At 40.1% G+C, this 22,154-nt stretch overlaps 1 protein-coding gene across 1 annotated transcript; it reads left to right on the top strand.

Moving 5' to 3' along the window:
* The first annotated feature begins 404 nt into the window (after positions 1-404).
* On the top strand, positions 405-21,856 carry ccdc50a (coiled-coil domain containing 50a). The gene is made up of 13 exons (XM_084547765.1): positions 405-699; positions 4,029-4,091; positions 8,611-8,740; positions 11,945-12,035; positions 12,887-12,989; positions 15,273-16,169; positions 16,904-16,930; positions 17,049-17,200; positions 17,602-17,646; positions 17,925-18,053; positions 18,198-18,280; positions 18,372-18,481; positions 19,610-21,856. The coding sequence occupies exons 1-13, from the start codon at positions 645-647 to the stop codon at positions 19,627-19,629; spliced, it is 1,905 nt and encodes a 634-aa protein (XP_084403891.1). The 5' UTR covers positions 405-644; the 3' UTR covers positions 19,630-21,856.
* Positions 21,857-22,154: the final 298 nt, after the last annotated feature.

Below are 22,154 nucleotides of genomic sequence, written 5' to 3'. Positions count from 1 at the left end.
AATGTATTTGATTAAATACCATGTCAGAATTTACAGTGAGGATTTTTCATTCATTCTCAATTAACTTGAATCAGTCCTGCATAGTTCTCTTGAAGAAAAATAGCAGTGCTTTTGAGAGTTAAAATGTAAATCTAGTATGTATTTTTTAAACCAAATGTATTTAGTTGTACTTAACTTTAATGCTACTTTAATATTAGTATTTTAATGATATTTAATGATACTGAAGAAGAAAAAATGTATGTATTTATTTATTTATTTATGTATTTATTTATTTCAGGCTATTTAATAACTGAAACGCCAAAAGCTTAAGTCTTTTATTTTGACAGTTCCACCCAGGATGTTTGTGTTGACTGTGTCGGACATGGCGGGCTGGTTGTAGGGAGGGAGGAACGCTCGTAGAAAATCTGACACGCTAGCTTCGACGGAGCAGCAGCAGCCAGGCAATTACAGAGGCGACCTATCGAGAGAGGGTGGCTACCGAAACTAATCAAAAGGGCCGTCCAGCACCTGAACCATCAATCGGGTTTATGAGTAAAGGCGATCAATCAGGCGGCCGTTAACCTTCGGAAGAAACGCGGAAGTGTAATTCAGCGTCAACGGCTTTTTTTTTTTTTCCTTTTTTTTGACATATTATCGGTGACAACATGGCTGAATGTAACGTTAGCATCGACCAGAAAAAACTACCTGGAGTGAAAGAGGGTAACGTCCATGACATATTTGCTGGATAATTGTGAAGCGAGCTAGCTGTTTTGCATCACGGTTAGCTAATGTTTACTCAGTGAACACAGGTGCTTCTTTTTGGTTTCACACAATATGGTTAGTGGGTGGTAGCCTGCTAGTGGATGCTAGCTCACTGCCTGGTGTTTAATGCTGGAGTCAGATAGTCAGCATTAATTAGACTCCTTAGCCTGGGTGCAGGTGTCGTGCCAGATTTTTGTGTCTCAGTCAAAATCTGTTGTCCAGTCAAGATTATAATGGACGTCATTATTGTGTTTCACAATAAACACAATTTTTGGTGAAGTTATGATGAGTAAGTGTGTAGCTATTTTCACAATGTGGAAACATAGTGAGAGGATGCAGTGTTACAGGGGTCAGGTGACTGGTGGCTTTAGCACTGATCGCTCAGAGTTGTGTGTCTGTTTTAAGGTATGTGGTTCAACCAGAGCTCTGAACACAAAGTGCACTTGTTTTTAGGACAAATCCAGTTACACTGAAAAAAATCTGTAACTACTCTGAAACACTATCTTTAAAAGAAAACTAACAGCAGCCCCTCCCACATTGCCACATGAAACCTAGAGTGCTATTGTTACTGACTTTAGTGTAAAAAGTAGTTGTTGAGTGGGCTTTTTACACTGAGACAGATTATAGATGGGATAGCATTCTGATGGGAAGGTGGAGTGAAGCAGCTGCTCGGCAACATGCTTGTTATTCTGGTCAGAGAGAGAAGAAACCTGCATTTCCACTGCTTGTCCGGTCTGCACAGGGAGAGAGTGAGAAACCTGCTGGAAAAGTTTAAGTTTCATCTCACATGTGTGGAAAGTACCCTCGCCTGCCAGTTTGTTAGGTACACTCATGAACATATTTACATTGTGATATGACTGTGCTTGATGAACGTTATGGTATTCAGCATTTGTCTAAAATAATGTTGATTCAACTTTTTTTCTCATTTTGGAGGCTGTGGTTTGTAGAGCTATTCAACTGTATTGTTTTGTACCCACACGTGTTTCTATTTATGTCATTTGGGCTAGCCTAAATAACAGAAACACTTTAGTGTTTAGTCCAGTACGGTATAACAGCAGCACAAACTACATTGTAACAGTCATGAATTAGGATTTAGTTCAGGACTGTTATAGTAGAATACATTCCTAATGAACTGGCAAGTGAGTGCAGTATACACTGTGAAATGTCCAGCTCTTGAACAGCATATGAAACACAAACGCTTTCTCTTGTGGTCAATGTGCATGGTGCTGCCATATTCGGTCGTTCCTGTATCCAGCTTCAAGTGAGATTGAATTAAAGTGAACTGAAACCACAGCTTCTAGCTGTAATCCTTTTGGCACTTGTTGCTTGCTGTTGCAAATACTGTGTTTTGCAAAGTGTTGCCTCTTTAAGCTTCAAAAGCAACTGTTACACTTACCAAAATTGTTAGACTACTGATGCGGAAAGCTGGACCAGCCACAATTAATCTCAGGTTACTTGGCTAAGAAGATTAAGCATATGGTTGAAAAAAGTCAGTGTTAATCAAATCCTGAACTGGCCCGAGTCAGTGTGAGGCTTTGTGGAGGTCTTGCCCTCCTCCTCTCTGCATCTGTTTATCCCAGCCTTGCACTAAGTCATGAGCCATCTTCTACAATCAGACAATCTGGGCCGCTCTTCAGAGTGTGATCATGCAATAGCAGTAAATCTTTTCCTCAGAGCTGTCTCCAGTGTATACTGACATATAGTCCCTGTCCGTTACTGGTTGTTAATTTTTTATGTGGATGAGGTAATTTTGTCAGAGTGGATGATGAGCTGTTAGTCTGGCAATATGGGATTACTGAGTGTGGGTACACTGCCACAAAATCTGGGAGGGGATACAATATATATGGTGTCAAAAACATGTGTAGATTGTCTCTTTATTTTTGTCTTTCCTGAAGAGAACTGCTGTCAGCAGCAGGGTGGCTCATGGTCTCCTGCATGATGTAGTCTATATTTGAAGCTATGATGTTTACACACGTTTTCAGCTGATGGAAAAAAAAAATCCTACTGCAGAATTTCAAAACTACTGCCACCAAACTGGGTAGTTGAACCATTTTGACCGTTCACATCCATTCTTACTGTAAGGTTGTAAGAAAGTTCCCCTTAGCTCTCCTACACAGGAAACTGTCTTCGTTTGAAGACTGGTGGACCCCGAATATTCAAAGGGAGAAAAAGCTGCGTCCTTTCACAACAGTTCAGATGGATGTGTGGGGGTTTTTATGAGGAAAGCTCCCCTCCTACGACGTTCTGCACAATTGTTTCCAGGATGGCTGTTTACAGCATTTTGGCAGCATCAGTAATATCGAAACCCAAAATGGAAAGATTGCTGTGGTTGAGATTTGGTGTGGAGATAGCTGTTTAAGATGGAACATAAGCAGAAAAATAGAGATTTCCATCCTCTATATTCAGATCTTTGAGGTCAATGATTGTTATCGTAACGGTCCTTAAGCTTAGGCCAAAGAATAATTACTTCTCTCTCAGCTACTGTTGATATGACTCTCAGACTCTGCTTATGGTTTGATAAAGCAGAAACATATTGTGTTTTTGCTCCTGCAACACCTCCTCCTTGTTGGTGACAAGGCTATTTCTAAATTATGATGTCAATCTCACCTCTCAACTTTTTTAAGACACCACATCTGCTTACACTTATTTATGTTGGGTTTTTATTCTGACCATGGTTCCTCTTTACAGTTTCACTTCATCTTAGGATAGACAAAAAGTCACCAAGCCACTCTGCAGATGGCCACACCATGTGTCGAAATGACAAATACGCACTCTCGGGCCTAGTTGGAGTCTGAGAATTTTTTTTTTTTTTTTTTTAGATTTAGCTTAATTTGTTTTTATTCAGTAGTCATCTGGACAAATCTGCACATCACATCGTAAACACACTGGGAATACTGTGTAGCAGTTTTACTGTGATGTATTCTAGTCCGTTTGTGATAGAAAGAGATACTGAACAAACATAAGATGATTTATGCTAAGTTTTGATATCTTACATTGATTCTCTGCCTTTGTGTTTTAGTTAGTCAATTTAAACTAGGCTTCTTGTATTTGAGTTTGGTTCACTTTTTAAATAATTGTACTGGTAAAGAATGCGTGTAGGATGATGTGCCGGATGTTAAACCTGTGAAACTGTGAATGCCAGACTCTAATCTAGCATTGCATCTGCCTTGTTTAGCAGCCTAGCATTTGAATAAATGAGCATCCCGAAACTAGTTTTGAATGTTGCTTTTTGGTAGAGGTTTTCTCAGTACTCTGTTTGAATTTAAATATCCTTCTATTTTTTTCAGTGTGCCGAGATTTTGCTGTGATGGAGGATCACTGCCTGGCGTACAACCTCCAGGAACAAGAAAGTAAGAATCTTCATATTTTCAAAAAAATTAAGGAAACCTTTGAAAACCCATCAAATCTCAATAGGAAAAAAGAAAATCATCCTGAATATCTATAATGAGAAGGACTGGTTAATGTGTTGGGAATGAAAGGATGCCAACTTGTCTGATGGAAATTAAAATTATCCACCTACAGAAGACTGAATTCAAAGGCACCTGAAAATCGAAGTGAAAAAATGATGTGTCAGGCTCGTCCATTTTGGTGAAATTTCATTGCAGCAAAAATTATACTCAGTTTGTATGGCCCCCTCGTGCTTGCCTGACAACATCGAGGCATGCTTCTAATCAGACGATTGATGGTTTCCTGGGGTGTGTTCTGCCACATCTAGACCATTACATCACTGAGCTCCTGGACAGTCTGAGGTGTAACCTGACAGAGTAGGATTGACAGGCACATAATGTCGCAGGTGTTCTGTTGGATTAAGGTTAGGTGAGCGTGGGGGGCCAGTTAATGGGATCAATTCCTTCATTCTCCAGGAACTGCCTGCATACCCTGGCTACATGATGCCGGCATGTTCGTGCACCAGGAGGAACCCAGGACCCACTGCATCAACGTAGGGTCTGATAATGGGTCCTAGGATTTCATCCCGATACTTAATGGCAGTCAGAGTGCCGTTGTCTGGCCTGTAGAGGAGGTGTCCCATGCATATGCCTCCCCAGACCATCACTGACCCACCACTAAACTGGCCATCCTGAATGATGTTACAGGCAGCATAATGTACTCCATGGCTTCAGACCCTTTCACGTCTGTCACATGTGCTCACATGTGAAAAACACAGGGTGCCAGTGGTGGACCTGTAAATTCTGGTGTTCTGTGGCAAATGCCAATTCAGCTTCACCGTGCTTGGCAGTGAGCACAGGGCCCACTAGAGGACATCGGGCCCTCAGGCCACCTTCATGAAGTCTGTTTCTGACTGTTTGTTTGCTCAGAGACATTCACACCAGTGGTCTGCTAGAGGTCACTCTGTAGGTCTCTGGCAGTGCTCATTCAGTTCCTCCTCGATGCTGATGATGGGTTGAGGACCTTCTACGGCCCTGTCCAGCTGTCCTAGAGTCCATGCTCTTGAGATTGTGCTGGGAAACACAGCAAACATTCTGGCAATGGCACTTATTGGTGTGCCATCCTGGCGAAGTTGGACTGCCAGTGGAACCTCTGTAGGGTCCAGGCATCGCCTCATGCTACCAGTAGTGACACTGACCCTAGCCAAATGCAAAACTAGAGAAAAACGAAAAGATGAGGAGAGAAAAAATGTCAGTGGCCTCCATTAGTAAAACTACTCCTGTTTTGGGGGTTGCCTCTTGTGTACCTGTTGTTAAGCTGAAAATGATTAACACCTCCTCTGCTACTTAACTGACCAGATCAATATCCCAGAGGTTTCATTGACTTGATGCTATACTCTTAATAAAAAGTGTTCCTTCATTTTTTTGAGTAGTGTATTAATTTATGTATAAGAAGGGACAGTGTACTATTAAATAGATCGAAATATACCTAAAGTAGCCAAAAAAAAAAAAGCAAAATTGCCGGAGTCAAATTCCTCGTATGTGTACATACTTGGCCATTAAAGCTGATTCTGATTCTGAAATCTCATTTTAATCTGCAGGCTCCTTGCCTTGTGTGTGTGATTATGCAACAACAGAAGCTAAGGAAAACTTTGCCATGTGCACCTTCGCACACCATTTTGGAACTATAACACCCTTATAGTATCTGATAAGATATTATTCGACAATAAAAGTCTTTACACAGTCTGTTTTTATCTAAACAGACTGTTTGAAGAATTTTATTGTTGTAATGTTTATTCCAGCAGACCTGTTGTCTCACTATGGACTGTTATATTTCCAAGTCACTTAATGCTTGCTTTGCAAAAGAACAAACTATAAAAGTCAACAGTAAAAACATTAATTAAGCCCACAATGTTGTCTGCAGCCTGACTAAGCCTATATAAACCCTGCTTAAGCCACACAATTAAATGAGACAATGGGGCAGGATACTACAACAGTACTGTATTGGGGCAGGGTAGGCTACAGTGTATTGGTGCATGTGATTTATCTGGATCTCATGCACTTTAGCACAGATCTGAAGTTTGACAGCACAACTGTAGGTGTGCATTTTTATGAGCTATTTCTGTATCCCAGCATACATTACTCGATTAGTTGGTGCTTTCGTGTGAGATTATATGTGGCTGCATCTTTTCCACACTTTGGAGACTCGGAAGAAGGTATGATCCCCTATGCTGCTTTCTATTCATTTTAACAGTATAGTGGATTATTATTAATATTATTTTCGTCAGAATCTTGTATCATTTAAGATGTAAGCTAAATCCATCTTCTTATCAGTTGAGATCATATTTCCTGCCAAGTACAGACACAAATTCAGACGTAGACAAAACAAGGCCTTCCTTTCATTGTACACGAATGAATATCTGCAGATGACTAACAAGTACACCTCCTCATCTCCTTCACTTGCATAAAGAAATGTCAGGAACCAACAAAAAGAAGCTGCTGATTTAAGATTGTACAGAAAATTCAGAATTCTTTGGTGAGCTTTTGGTTTGAAGCATGGATTAATTTAGTGTGTGAAAACATGTATGTGCAAATGACAAAGGCTAAAACAAAGCCAACTGGACTTGTTGAGTTTCCTTGAAGACATTTCACCTGAGAGTCTTCTTCAGTGCTATATGACTGGTTGTGTTGTGGTTTAGTTTTTATTAGCAACATCTGTGAGTGGTGCCCATGTGAAACTCACACGTCTATTAACAACACAGTAGTTGTCTGCATTTAGAAGATGTTGTTTAGCTTGTGACCTGTCCAGGGTGTACCCCTGCCTCTCGCCCGATGACAGCTGGGATAGGCTCCAGCAGACCCCCGTGACCCTTAACAGGACTAAACGGGTATAGAAGATGAATGAATGAATGAATGTTTAGCTTGTGGTTTTTCACAATTATTGGTACTCTAAGGATGTGTCAAGCGTCCAAAAGACAGACAGAGAAGACGTGAATAGAGCTGGCTGATTGGATTGTGTTATGCTGAAAAGTCTTTAAAGAAGTTGCCTTTGGTTTAGCTTGGTGTTTGGGATATACCATGACCTGTAAGACTGAGAACATTCAGACACTTCATTTCACTGGACAATAGTTCCACAAATGTGACTTTATATCACCATAGGGGGTAAATTATGCAACGAGCCGTGCAAAAGAGAAAAGGCCAGATGTCACGCAACCATACTCTAAGTGCAAATTAGCTGTAATTAATGTTGTATTGCTTGGCCTGCCCTCCATTTAAAGCCTTGGAATTCTACAACCAAGGCTCACTGTTGTCACAATAGCTGATCTGGTTTGTGCTGGAAAAATGGTTGTTTCACCCTTGACCCTGGAGTTCACCACGGAGAAGGCTGGCTAATGTAGCTTTATTGTCGCCTAAATGTGCAGCATCCCTTTCTTTTTTCCTTCATCATTTCGATAGATGGCCATCCCATAGGGAGCTTTTCAGCACATTAGTTTCAAGATGCTGTGGGGTTACAGCTGGTTTTTATTTCCATTCAAAATGTTGAGTATGCAGAATAGTGAAGCATCCAAATGTCACATGGAAAACATTTTTTTATGGCTGTGTCCTGACTTGGCGTCTTTTGTTTCTGGAATGTGTTTTCTTCATTTGAGTGTACAACTCTTCACTGATATGTCTGAGGCTGAGATAGCTGGGCTTTCTCAGCCTAACTCCTCTTTTTCTGAATGACGCCAGATCTATGCAAGGTCGAGTTTACTGAATGAACAAATGTCAGAATGTCTGGTCATGTTCAATAAATTCTGTTGAGAGAAAATGGCATTGGATAAATGATAGTCTTATCTTGGGTTGTGACATCAGTTGTGCCTTTTTCTTGAGGTGTCATCAACTTATATAAATTGATCATAGCTTCATCTGAAAAAAATCTGTCACCCGCTTGTCTTTTTATCAACTTGGCACAGCTGTGACTCAGTTTCTTCTTTCAGTCCAACCAGTCAAAAGCGGAAACTTTATGGTACTTCTCGCAAGTAAATTGCCAAATGTAATTTGGTCCTTTTCACATGAAAGCTGGGAACAGATCAATAGCCAGGTGAAACAGAGCTCGGCGTTTGAGTGATGCTCTCCATGCTTACAAAGTGCTTGGAGTGCGTCAGCAAGCAGGATTTATCATCTGTTATGGCCCACAACGTGCCATCACGTAACCTTGGAACAACGCCTCAGCTGTGAACATTTATTTCTCAGTGACTAAGACCGCTCTCTGTTCATTACCAGAGCCTGAAGCGTCTGTGCCCTCCACGTTTATCTTGTCTTCTGTCCACCATCTAAACAACACTACTGCTCCTCAGAGACGAAAACATCAGAAAAGTCTCTCTAGTGCTCTACTGGTCATCATTTATCTGATTCCTCATCAATAGTACTGTCCAGCTGGCCCACTCTGGTTTGTGTGTACACAGTTTCAAGAGTGGTGCTTATATGTTTGTGTCTACAGTTGAAAGCCACTTGGCATCCAATGTCCATAAGAGCCGTCTAGTGCAGAAGGACCTGCAGGTAGCCAAGAAGCTACAAGAGGAGGAGGATGAGAGGGCCAAGGTCCAGAACCAAAAACAACATGTTGACATGTGAGTGTCTCTCATCCACTAACATACTCATCACACACAGCAGTGTTGAAAGAAACAAATCAGTAAATTCATGCACACAAGAGAAGGCGAGGAGGAGCAGGAATTACATGGCTGATTTAAATCTGACTATTTGTTAATTTTGCTTATTTAATATAAGAAATTAAAAAATGAAAGTTTTTATCTGGTCATAATCTAGTAATGAGAAATATTAGTATTTGTCATCCATATGCAGAATTATGAATTGGTTTAAATTCGTACCAGCCACCTAGACCAGACCAGACAGCCCCACCCCATAGCAATGATACTCCTTGATGTGTCCCTGATCGATATACATTTATTAAATGTAAACAACATTTCTTTAACTTGCTCTCTTATGAAGTGCTACCATAGCTGTGCAGAGAATATCTGAGCTGGTAAGGGCTTTACTACATCACAAATTCATATTTGTTGAGCAGATTTGTATCTTCACTATAAACACCTGGGCCCGTATTCCTAAAGATTCTTAGCGCTAAGAGTTGCTCCTAGTGGCCAAATTCTAAGAAAATTCTTAAAATCGTGACGTTTCCCTCTCAAAGTTAGGAGTAGCTCCTAGTAAAGATAAAAGCTATTCCTAAATAATCTTAGCTCTTAAGAGTGCTCCTAAGGTGAGATCTGTTAAGAGCAGGGAGGAGGACTCTTAGGAGGCTTAGGAATTTCTTAAGCAGAGGAGAAAATGGCTGAAAGAAGAGACAGGAGAGATATTCTCCAAACACTGAATGACAATCAAGCTTGTTACAATCGCAATACAGTGGTCCCTCGTTAATCGCGGGAGTTACGTTCTAAAAATAACCCGTGATAGGCGAAATCCGCGAAGTAGTCAGCTTTATTTTTTACAATGATTATAAATGTTTTACGGTTGCAAAACCCCTCACTACACACTTTATACACTTTTCTCAATAACTTGCAAACATACCGCACTTCAGTCACACTGCCAGCGATCAAAGATACTGTATATGTAAATTTGGCAAGCTGAACGCATTCTGTACTGTACAAGAGACACCGTACGGAGGAGATTGATTGACAATGGTCTACAGTCCCTTAGCCAATCAGGACGCAAAAAACAATGAGCTGTAAAAAAAAAAAAAAAAAAAAAAGCATGCAAAATTGCACTAAAAAAATCCGCGAGGCCGCGAAAGGTGAACCGCGTTATAGCGAGGGACAACTGTATCATCGGAAATGAAAGTCATCACAACACTGAGGTATTTAGCAACAGGAAAAATGCAAAAATGCAACAATGCAGCAGTGATTACTTGGAGCCAATTCTACGTCTTAAACACTTTTATTCTCATTGACCAGTTGATCCAGAAGCAAACACTGTTCCTCTGTCCAGTTGGGTTTCCTACTTCATTTCTTCTCCACTGCTGTTCGGTTTTTGGAAGATTTGAACACCAACCAACACTGCTTCTTCTAGGCCGGTTAGCAATCACAGAAATTGATGAAAGCTGAGCCATTTTACTCTTGTTAATACCAAATAGGTGAAGTGCAAAATGTTACCAGTGTGGTAAATGAATGAAAGCAAATAAATAGAACTATCAGCATGTGAATACTGTGGTAGTGGCCTGAGTTTAATCACACATTTTATAGGATACTTTTTAAAGTATAGCATACTATTTATTTATTTTTATGTAAAGTATTATTTATAATTATACAGTCTTCATAGAGATTAGATTCTGTTATTAAGTCTATTAATTTGACGTCCATTCTAGGCCAATTATCACCAAAAGTGTATTTTTATCTAGCTTTTAGGATCAACCAATCACACCTCTTGAAATGATGACTCATACCTAGCAACGAGGTCAACCACACCTCCTCACTAAGATAAGAGTTTCTGTCCATTCCTTGCTCAGAGTTCTCTAAGAATTTTCCGGAATCACTCCTAAGCTAAGACTCCTAGCTAGGAATTATTAGGCTAAGTTAGGAGCTCTCTGAGAGGATTCTTAGAATCTTTAGGAATACGGGCCCTGGTATCATATACATACAAGTTTAGACACAGGCAGCCTCGGCCATTCTTGTGGTCTTTGTGTGGTATCATTGGTAGCCATGATATATATATATATATATATATATATATATATATATATATATATATATATATATAATTATATTCACTAAGGGTTTTGGGGTTGCTCCAGCTCTATGTCTAAAAACTTGAAGCACATGCATACTAACCACAATGGCCTCAGTGTTTCTTAAATCAAGCTTTGGTGACTGCTCATAAAAATAGTGTTGTTTCCCCAGTTTCAGTCCAGATAATGAGCGGCAACAGAAGAATGCAAAAATGGGACCTGTAAAAAATGCCCTTCTTTCTGCTCTGCAAGTTTTTGACCAACATATTATTGCTGACTCACAGTTCAATGATATCACTTTTGTAAACACACAAACATAGATTAGCTCTAGTGGACACCCCAGGGAGAGGCCAGATGCTCCACCATCTATGCAGCCAGACCATTGCTGTTGTACTGCAGGGAGGTGCCAATGCCACTTCATGTACACCCACTCTCAGTTATTGGACTAAACTCACACAGACACAGGGGAATATCGCATTACTTGTTTTTTGTACACACTGTTGAAGGCATACTGCGGTGCTACCGTTTATTATCTTTTAAAAGCTTAAGTCCTGCTGAGCTGGTAACAGCTCGGGTCTAATACAAGTATAGTTCAGAGTAGGTAAGTTGCTGCTGTTCTGCTGTCAGTAAAGCATTACGCTCATGTACATCTGCACACAGAAAAATGATCTTTGCATACCAGCCCTCCAGGCAGATGGTGTTGTTGTCAGAATCATGTCATTTGAAGATGAGAGTGAGCCAAGGCAACTGAGATTACGGCAGACAAAGATATTCCTGCTCCTGCCTGAAGCTCACCGTTTACCTCTACCAACACGCTAGATAACTTCAAAGCCGGGCTCATTGTGTGTTCATTCCTGTCATGTAACATGATTATTTTAAACATATTTAATGCTTAGAAAAACGTAAGATGTTTATAATTAACCAAAATTACAGAACTATAAGAACATGGATCAAGAATTAAAAGTTAAGGATTTCATATTAATACACTCGTATATTATCTTTATGATTATCCAACTGTCGTTCAAGTTGCACTGTTGTTAATTTTGTCCATTTCCCTCCCCATGTACATGTAAACACCATGAACCTTTGGAAACCTCAGTGAACGGCAAGACATCGAGATAGCCCAAGAGATTCAGGAACAACTGGTCCGACAGGCAGAACAACAGCGACAGCAAGAAGAGAAGGATGCAGTAAGAGACACACACGTACACAATGACACATTTCAGACCATTCAAGTACAACGTCGGTACATCCATTTGTCAATAACTTGACTTCTAGTATTGATGTCCTTTAATGGGTGGGTCATCCACATGAATCATGGTCCCCCTTCTCTTCATGGAGTGATGGCCATATAGGCTTAGGCTGTATTCACGGTCAGTCTTTATGCCACTGACCTACATAAAGAGCAGGGATTTGATGCTACAGTATTAAATGTTATTGTTGATAAAATGGACAGTTCAGACACTCCCAGTCATAGGTTCGGACAGCCAGACCAAATGAAAGTTTAGGTACATACAGATTGATTCAAATTCAGCTTTTCAATGTGACACAACAATGATGTCAAGTGACGTAACAGCTGAGACAAATCCATGCCCGGAGTAGAGCATGGAGAGCAGCAGTGTGTTGACAAATGCAGAACTGAATTATCTGCTGGCACTTTGTAGTGAGGCCTCTGTACACGCAAAGTAGAAAGGACCCTACCTTTCGATATCTAGTTCCTTACTCTCAAGCTGTTGCCATTTCAGACCATGCCGATAGCTTGGTGACACACAAATCCAATCTAATGGCTTGCAAATAACAGCACAGACAGTCTGACCTTCAAATCTGTTTTAAGAAACAAATCTGATTAGCTTGCATTCTTAACAAAGCCAAAGGTTCAGATTCAGTCCACTGACAACTGCCTCCAATTAAGAAAATATTTGTAATGACTGAAATGTCAAATTATAGACAGTGCACTCCACCTTCTCTATATCGCTAGTAAATTTTTCAAATATATATTCAAATGGGACAACACGTTTACTGCGGCTTTGTCTGTTTGTAGGCCATTGCTCGTAAGCTGCAGGAGAAGGAGATGAAAGAGGAAAGGAGGAGACAGAAGCAGCTGGAATCAAACTTTGAGGAGGAGTATTTTGAAGATCACGGAGGTGGGAAGAACACCATTGGCTAATGTTCTTGTGTTCCAGTGTGTCTGTGCCTCTTCTTCGTGTGCCTCTGTTGCATGAATGAGTTTTTGTGCAAGGATATGATAGAGGTTGGGCCTTTCTCCATGTACTGCTTTTTTCTCAGCTTTAAATATCTCAGGGTGGAGTTTTGACGCTCAGAGCTGGAGATTGTTGCTGACTCGAGGCAAAGATTTTGGAATGGATTTATAAGCACATAATTAACCTTGGAGCAAGGCTTAGTTGCTGCAGAGAAATAATTTGTCATTTAGCTCTCATTCAAGCACAACCCCTGCTGTAAGTGGGCTCAGGTTTAAATAACTGATTTTACCTGAATAAATCCCTAGGTATTGGATAGTAAATACAGTCAGAGAGACATTTAAGTTCATGTCAGTTATGTTACATAATTTGATAAATGTTGATTTGGCGTTCTCTCATTTGACTACTTTGTGAACTGTTGTCCTTTGTCATCTTTAAGGTCAGGGTTGATCATCTTCATTAAGAAATCCAGTGCAGGCAGATGATATAGGTCTATATGCAGGTTACACCTCCTGAACCATGGGCATGATTTTGAGTGTAGGAGAATAGTGTTTTTATTTCTTTATTTCTTTATTTTCTTGCAGTGGTCTCAACCCTCTGAAACTAATATGTCCTGTTGAGTCCCAGATTTCCTACCAGAACCCTTAGGCATATTGTGTTTTTTCTTGGTGTAAAGGGTCTGGAACATATTTTAGTTTGCACTGTTATTACAGTAATTCACTATACACATCAGAAATTTCCCCCGAAAAGTGGCCAGTTGCTGTAACATTGATCTTGAACTGTCTGCTGACGGTGTTAATGACTGAAGCTTATCGGACTTGCAAATAGTTTCAGAGGCAGGGATTAAAGTGTATACAGCTTTGTCTAGACTCAGACCTTGGTCAGTTTTTTTGACATAAACAGGACTGGGTGAGTTGTTCATGCTATTAGTCTACTGGTCTTGTTATCTTGTTGAGGTTTCACTTCTTGATAGAAGGTCATCAAGATGAAACTACAATCTTGTGGACTTTGCCTCTCTTCAGTCAGTGCTAGTCATATTTGTGCCACTGCCAGCTCCACTGTGTTTGGTGTCCAGCCCTGTAAGTTACATAACCACTCACCTATAATGTCCCTGCTGAAGGTGTGTGCATGAATGCTACTCCAAGCGCCTTTGTTTACTGAACATCTAACACTTTAAGGGGATGACGTGTCGATGAGTAATCGGACACCGTGCACAGAATGTTTGGGACTTAGTCTGTATTTTGTTTGGCCACATGTGAGTTTATTGCAGGGATACGTTTTAGATCTCAAAAATCCACTTGTTTCACATTCACATTTTTGAGCTGTCATATAGCCTCTCGTCAGGCCATGTAATGGGCTGCTGGTCTGAGGAAATGAGGAGCTGCTGACTGTTCTTCTCAATCCAGCGGATCAAAGTTGAACATGAACCAGCATGTGAGCAGAACCTGTCTCCACTTGACACACACAAAGTGGTGAAAAGGAGGTCGAGACAGGCTATGTAGAAGAGTTGTGGACAAAAGAGAGCAAACACTCTGACCAAGTACCAGTCAATCTCCTTTATAAAAAGCTAGAGCCAAGAAGTTGAGTAGATGTTAAGCAGCCGGTTAGATAACTGGAATTCCTTTGAACTGACTCCTTGCACGGTGAGGACTGGGCTCTGCTTTGTGTTTCCCAGTGTGCGTTTCCACTCATTTGTTTTCATTCAAACTTATGTCAGTCACACACCAATTCCCAACAGACAGGTTTTTGTAGAAGTGAACATGCTGTTCGGTCTCAGGTTCAGTTTTTTTTCCTGCTCAAGTCGGTTATGCTCTGGTTTATATGTTTTCTTTGTCGAAATATGGTGTAATACATGTTAGTTTGAATAATGTGTTCTTTATTGTGAACACTTGACAAAGGTATAACAGCATATTGTGTTCACTATGTCGGTTTTATAATTTCATCATCTTATATTCAGGATCCAAACACTTGCCTCTGCTTTCTGAAGCTTATTGTACATTTCCTGGATTAACTATGACATCTCAGGGCATTTTTTGTATCTGTTACCTACACTCTACAGCTATAGTATGTACTTTATCTCTTGACCACCACTCTCCTCACAGGTGCCGCTAACTCAGTGCTTACTAACTTTCTTAGCTTATATCATTCCTGTCTCTTGTTGTTTTCACATTTCCATGTTCTCATCAACCATCATCATCATCATCCCCTCCACTCTGCTGCCCTGCTCAGCTGCAAGAAGACCCCTTGACTTGGACAAACATACCCATCATAAATCAAGTTCCCCTGGCCGACATGATGCATATGCTCCAGTGAGCTCACATCGTGATTACTCTCCAGATTATATTTCATCTGAGCCTAAAAGGAGCAGGTACCCAAAACTGGACTCAGCAGCACCCCACAGCCTTTCCAAATACCCTGAGCAGTACCTAGTGGCAGAAGGAGGGCGTAGCAGACATGCTGATCCATATCCAGAGCACCTGTTGCCCTCCAGAGGCAAACATGGTGACAAGTATCCAGATTATGAACCCACACAGACTGGAAGAGGCAGGTACCCAAGAGAGGAGGACACGGAGAGAGTGGTGAGAAGGAAGGAGAGACCAGCTAGACCACCTCCACCACAGTATCCCATTGAAAGAGACAAGGCCAGAGACAGAGAAAGGGACAAGCATCATGAAAGAGATAGAGGCAGAGATCAGGAATGGGACAGGCATATGGGAAAAGACCACAGAAGAGACAGGGAGCAGGATCTCAAGTATGCCAGAGCAGAAGGACGAGACAGGGAAAGATCTAGAGATAGAGGACACAGTGCAGAGAGACGCAGAGAGAGAGAAAGGCAAAAAGACAAAGACAGAAAGCGAGCCAGAAGCAGGGACAGAGGACTTGAAGAAGACTTTTTAGATCCGGGACACAGCAGGAGCATACCAAGGGAAAGCAGGGCTTCTTGGGAGGAGGAAGATGATGGTGAGAGGGAGAGGAGGGCCAGGGGCCGGGAGCGTGTCCACTCTGACCCCAGAGATGTATTTGATGAGGTCGAAAGGAGAGAGGACTCGGAAGAGTTTATGGTCTCCCGACAGGGTGAGGGTCCGGGAAGGGAACGCAGTCATAGCCATCTCAACGGAGAGACAGGTACAACCCTGAGCGCCCCACTGGGCTCTGCGAGGGTGTTTGTGTGGTGTGCTGGAGTGGCTTTCCGCTGTGGCAATCTGAGGTGGTGGGTTGATCTAATATGGCAATCACTAATGACGACATCCATTCTCTCCCTTTTTTATGAGAATAAAAATGATTGCACTGTCATTTCTGACAGCTGATGTGATTTGATTTGATCTGTTGCTCTTGTGCTATTTGATTGGCTTGTTCTTGCATTGTTTGCTGGGTTTTAACACTGAGCAATGATTTGACTGTACCAACGATGAAATGTGTGTTGTGGTTTTTCTAGTAGAATAACTCTGTGGATTTTGATGAGCTAAACTTTGGCATTCACAAAGGGTTTCTGAGCAGATGAGCTGGTTGTGTTATCAACTCATTAACCATGTAATTCATGCTGCCATTGGTAGCGCTGTAACTGTGTATTATCTAATCCCAAAGCTGTCAAAGGCAAACAAATCCATTATAAACACCAGTGAAGATGCACTGCAGCCCTTTAGGTGCCAAAGAGTTAAATGGTTTAATTTATTTAATCAATGGACAGTAGCAGTAAGTCTGGTGTTGGATGAGGTATCAATTGACAATTTGACAATTATTTTGATAATCATTTTATAATTTATCAACAAATGCTACAGATTTTCCATCATATTCTGTCATGTAAATTGATCATTTAATTTTTTGTTTTCAATTTCTGATGGTCTTAACCGTGGAATTAGAAGACATCGCCTCAGGGTTGGGGGAAAGTATGATCATAATTTTTTACGGTTTACAACAAAACAATTGTGATAATCAGTTATTTTTTTTTTTAAATCAAAATGCCACCCCTAATCTATTGCTCATGAAATGTATTGCCATTCACAGGTTGTATAGTGCACCGAGGCAGCGGAGCAGTAGTAGCAGAAACTAAGTATGGAGTGAGCGAGGCCACGAAGGGGTTAACGAAGCTTGATATTCGCGATCAGGAGCTGATTGACATGGAGGTGGCCAAGAAACTGCAAGAGGAGGAAATAAAGGCGAGGATGGAAACAAGAAAATAATTAGATTTTGAATCGTAATATTTCAAGTGCAGACTTAAAAAACTACTGAGAGCGAAGACTTGCCTCAAAGACTTAGTACTGTTATTCCTTATGACTGCAGGTTAATGTTTCTAGAAAGTGAGTTATCAATATAAGGGGCCCGAAAAATAAAATATGAGTTCTTCACGCTGTTGTTTTTAGTATAGTCACAGTATTTCAGTTTTGTGTGGGATTAGGCTGACTTCTAATATTGATGATTTCACTGTTGCAAATTCCTTGATATCCAGAGCTAATAATGTGTGATAGTGTAATATGACAAATGACTGTGCTAATGACTTGAAGCATACTTAAAGTCTTAAATCTCCTAAATATTAACTTTTGATTAATTTTGGTTGCAGGCAAGCAAGATGCATGTGCGTGCAGCCCAAGTGGCACAAGATGAGGTTAGTAGGCAAGCCTGGGAACATTTCTTATGTCCTCTTTTTTTTTTTATCTTCTCATATCGTGTTGAGCAAGCATGTCTTAAACCAGACACTATGTAAGAAATAATGCACGAATGGAAGTGGTAATTAATACTCTTTGAAACAGACACTGTAACGTGGGCACTTTTTGATTGCGTTTGGAATCCCTGAGTAGGAATTATGTCACATGACATATATAGACATATAGATATGTGAAATCTGGTACGACTTGAAGCTTTTTCTGTATCTTGCTCCGGCAGGAAATCGCCCGACTGCTGATGGAAAAAGAGAAAAGGGAGTACAGGAAGAATCGAGAACGGGAGAAAGAGAAGGAACGAGAGAGGGAGAGGCTAGCCATGGAGAGAAGGCGACCAGAGGGAGACTACAGGGTAATTTTCCATAACCACACTTATTTTTAAAATGTGTGCTTCAGGGTGAAATTATTTTTACTGTGATTTTATTTCATATAAAAGAGTATTTCCACTGTGGTACTAGGACCATAATTACAGGAACTATAACTTTTGGTTTTACAGCCAAATCCAGAGGAGGTTGTCCGACCCCGAACACGAGAGGAGCATGAATACCAGAGACAGAAGAACCACAACAAGCCTACCAGGTACACAACTCTTAAGACCAAATATTCAAAGTCAGTCAGGAAGTCAGGGGAAATAGTTTAAATAATGCACTTTTTTTCCTGTGTGTTTCAGACCTCCTCAACCTCGTACACATGATTATGAGAATGTGAACCCGGGCTACGTCTATTCAGAGCATCCTGTTGCCCCTCGTGCACCCACCAGACCTGAGGCTGCTTACAAAGGTAGTTTATTATTTACCTAATCCTAAATAAACTATGAAGTAATTATATGGTTTTTTTTTTTTTAACCACAAATTGCTCCTTTCTGCAGAAGATACAGATGTTCTGATTGGACATGCAGTAAAATGATAAATGAATGGTACTTTTGAATTTGCTGAAGCTCTAAAGAAGATTTTCATCAGCTTAGAAAAAAAGTATACATTTCTTTGTACTAATCTTTCTTAATCAAGTTAATTACGATGCTGGTGTTAGCCAAATAACGATTTATTTGGTTTCTAAAGTGTCAAAAAAATGTTTTTAAAGAACTATGACGGTTAACCAGGGCTCTAAGTGAGAACTAGCTTGTGTGGGCCAACCATCAGTTCAAAACCCAAATATTTGTCTATCATGTATGACAAAGACAAGCACTATCGCTAAAAGAACAGACATAGCAACTGTAACATCCTCCATTGGTCTGTAGACCACTATTTTGCATTTTGGAGTTTTGGACCATGCCATCCTGTTTTTTATCTTGCCAGAGAATGAAGCATAGCTAATTTGTCAGCCAATGTTAGTGACCTTGCTTGGTTAGCGGAGCACGTCCATAGTCACGTCAAGTGAGCTATTTAGTGGAAAGCCCCTTTTGGCTCGTGAAAAACAGACTAAAAACAAAATAATAAATTGAAATGACTCTTTTTAATCTTTAGCACAAGCACATAGAACAAAAGTCAAATGGTAAAACTCATGTAAATCCAACTCGCTCTTTTGTAGAATTAAAAGTAGTGATTTAAAGTCATTTGGAAAAGAATTTGGGTCATTTTCATATAGATTTATGTGCAAGCTGACTTCTTTCGCCCCCTGCTGGTCATTTGAATGAATGAAAGCCGTTCAGCTTTGGCTTCATTTACGCTGTCTATGGAGAAGACCACTGGTACACAGGAAATAATGAGCAGTGCTGAAGCATAAATTACCATTGTTTCACATATTTAAAAAAAAAAAGCAAAAAAATCCAGAAAGAAAACATAAATTCCTTTTCTCAAAATTCAGGGAAATTGAACAGTGTGCAGTGTGCAGTGCAAAAACACTATTTTAAACTGCAGTGTGATGTATGAAGCTGCTGATAAATCTGTCTTTCTCTTCCATCTTTTCCAGGTGCCTATTACAAGCGGTGACTCAGACTCTCTACCATGTCCAGACATGCCGTCAGTCCTCCTTTATCCCTTTTTTATTTTTTATTTATCTTTTTGTTTTAAACCGTTGACACTCTGTTGACCAAAAGCCTTGGGACAATCTAATGAGTTAACAATGGTATTATTATTTTTTTTTTATTTTAATACTCTCTAAAGTTGGCCCAGAGTTGAACAAGTGGGTCTGAGAGTGCTGGAACGACGCTCATCTTTTCCTTTCTATTATTTGTAAATTTCTTTTAACTGACTTGACATTTAGACTCGCCAAAGGCCTTGTGACATAAACCCTTAATTCTTAGCTGTTGAATTTGAGGAAACTGGCTCCTTACCAGCTGTGGTCATCCTGTGCTAATGTTTGTCTCATCTGTGGATCGTGCCATTACAAGGGCTGAAGGCCTCTGCTGGATATAACCATGTAATGTCAGTTGTCCTCATGACTCTTCATGGAAACATGTCTGTCTAGTCCAACATGGCTGCTACAGTGTCTTAGATAACACCATGGCAGCTGCTTCCTACAGCCGTGCTCTTGTTACGCTGTGAAAACAAACGGGCTTCACTGGCCCTATCCATGTGCAACATCGCCAATGACTCTTGAGGGGTACATTTCTGTTGCTCAATTTGAAAAAAAATAATATATATATAGCTTTCAACACGGTGCTGGTAGTTCTGGCTTTGACATGCTTACCACCTTGTTCCGGTGCAGAAGAGGTGGAGCTTTGTGGTGATCCACAGAACTTTATCTGGCTGTAGGCTGTCGTTCTCTGCTTGTGAGGGGCACTTTTTATCCACTTTTAACTCTTCAACTGAAAGTGGTATGACTGTATATGACTCACTGTTTCTATGTGCATGCTTACTGAGAGTGTACAACCGTGCACATGCATTTCAGCTCTATATCAAATTGTCTGGCTCTCTCTTTATTATCAGAAAGGGCTAAAGCCACAAAAAGCCAATAATCTTTGTGAATGAACAAAATAGCCGCTATTTACTGCTGTACAATATATAAATTTTTTGCCAATATTTCATATCGCTGTGTCCTCTACAAACCATAAAATAACCAGTACCAAAATGGAATGCATGTAAGTTGCTGGTCTGTTTCAAACCTGACTTCATGGTTGTGCTCACAGCAAATTGCTAGTTTTCTCGCTTTGTTTTTGTTTTTCTATTATTTTTTTTATTTTTTTTATTTTTTTTTAAAAATGCTACCAAATCATTACCCCAATGTCAAAATAGTAGAACCTCTCCTGCTAGTTTTCTTTGTTTGGGAGCTTTATATTTATTTTTTTATACGATATTTTGTCATCTTTCCTCATATTGTTTTTCTGGATTTCCATTCCTGTAGCTCTCCCTGCTGTCCCTCCCAATCCCTTTTTTCTTTGTCTCAAACTCAAAGGCAGACGTCACTTCCTTTGTGGAGAAAAAACAAACCTTGCCACAATAGAAGTGTGTCTTGATCAAGGGAAATCAGTCACATTCCTGCCCCTGTTTTTTTATATATTTTTTTTACTGTTTCAAGATCTGGCATTTCTGTTCATATTGAATAAGGATCTTAAGGAAAAATGAAGAGAACATTTAAGCTCTGGAATTTACTGAATTGTTTCACAGTTACAAAAGGATTCATTTAACATTTGGTTCTGCTTCCAACTTCTTTTGTTGTAGGAATGTTCCTTAAATTAAAAATCCACTTGCACAACAACCTCCCTTGTTAAGAAAAGATTTCCAGTTTTCTTGAACCAAGTAAAGTTAATATTGCTGAGTACAGACATCCAGGTGTTATTGAATTATAATATGTGCTTATTGCTGTTGACAGAATGAGATGTGTGCCATATGTTTGTAATATTTTCAGGGACTTAAAAAAGGAATAGACTGAGAGTTGTTGTGGTTGTAGCAGAGCTACCACACCCACAGAAGTGGATCTCCTAATATATTCTTTGATAAGAGCACCACCTTGTGGACACATGGACAGTTAAAGACAATGATTAGGATGTGTCTTTGTGTATTTGTGGATGTTGTGCATCAGACATGTTGTCTATATCAAACAACAATCATTTTCATTTTCTTTAATCTAGGGCTTGTATGCAATCCTACCAATCATGAATCAACACATATTGTATGTGTTGGTACTTGCTGTAATGACGTTTTTTTTAAGTACAATGAATTAACAGTTGCTTTTACCTACAGCGTCTCAAGATGTAATAAACCGTATCAGCATTTCCACTGTTTATGAATACAAGTTATTCATTAAGTCACAAACCACTTCAACGCTACCCCCTTCAACGCTGTTACTGTGTATTAGTGCAGTAATACAGCACTGTTCAAACCTTGGACAAAATACCTAAAGGTTTCTTGAAGGGATTTCATTACCAGAATGTCACTTTATTACAAAGATGACACACTGATCTTCCAATTATCCTCAAATTCTGCAGTCAGTAACTCCTTTAAGGAAAGACGTTTGTGTGTGTAAACCAATTGCAGTGTTGGCTGACAAAGGCTCGTGTCACATTGTTTGTTTT

Source organism: Chelon labrosus, assembly GCF_963514085.1.
Source record: "Chelon labrosus genome assembly, chromosome: 7".
Lineage (NCBI taxonomy): Eukaryota > Metazoa > Chordata > Actinopteri > Mugiliformes > Mugilidae > Chelon > Chelon labrosus.
The sequence above is the reverse complement of the archived record's forward strand: the minus strand, read 5'-3'. Positions and strand labels throughout refer to the sequence as shown.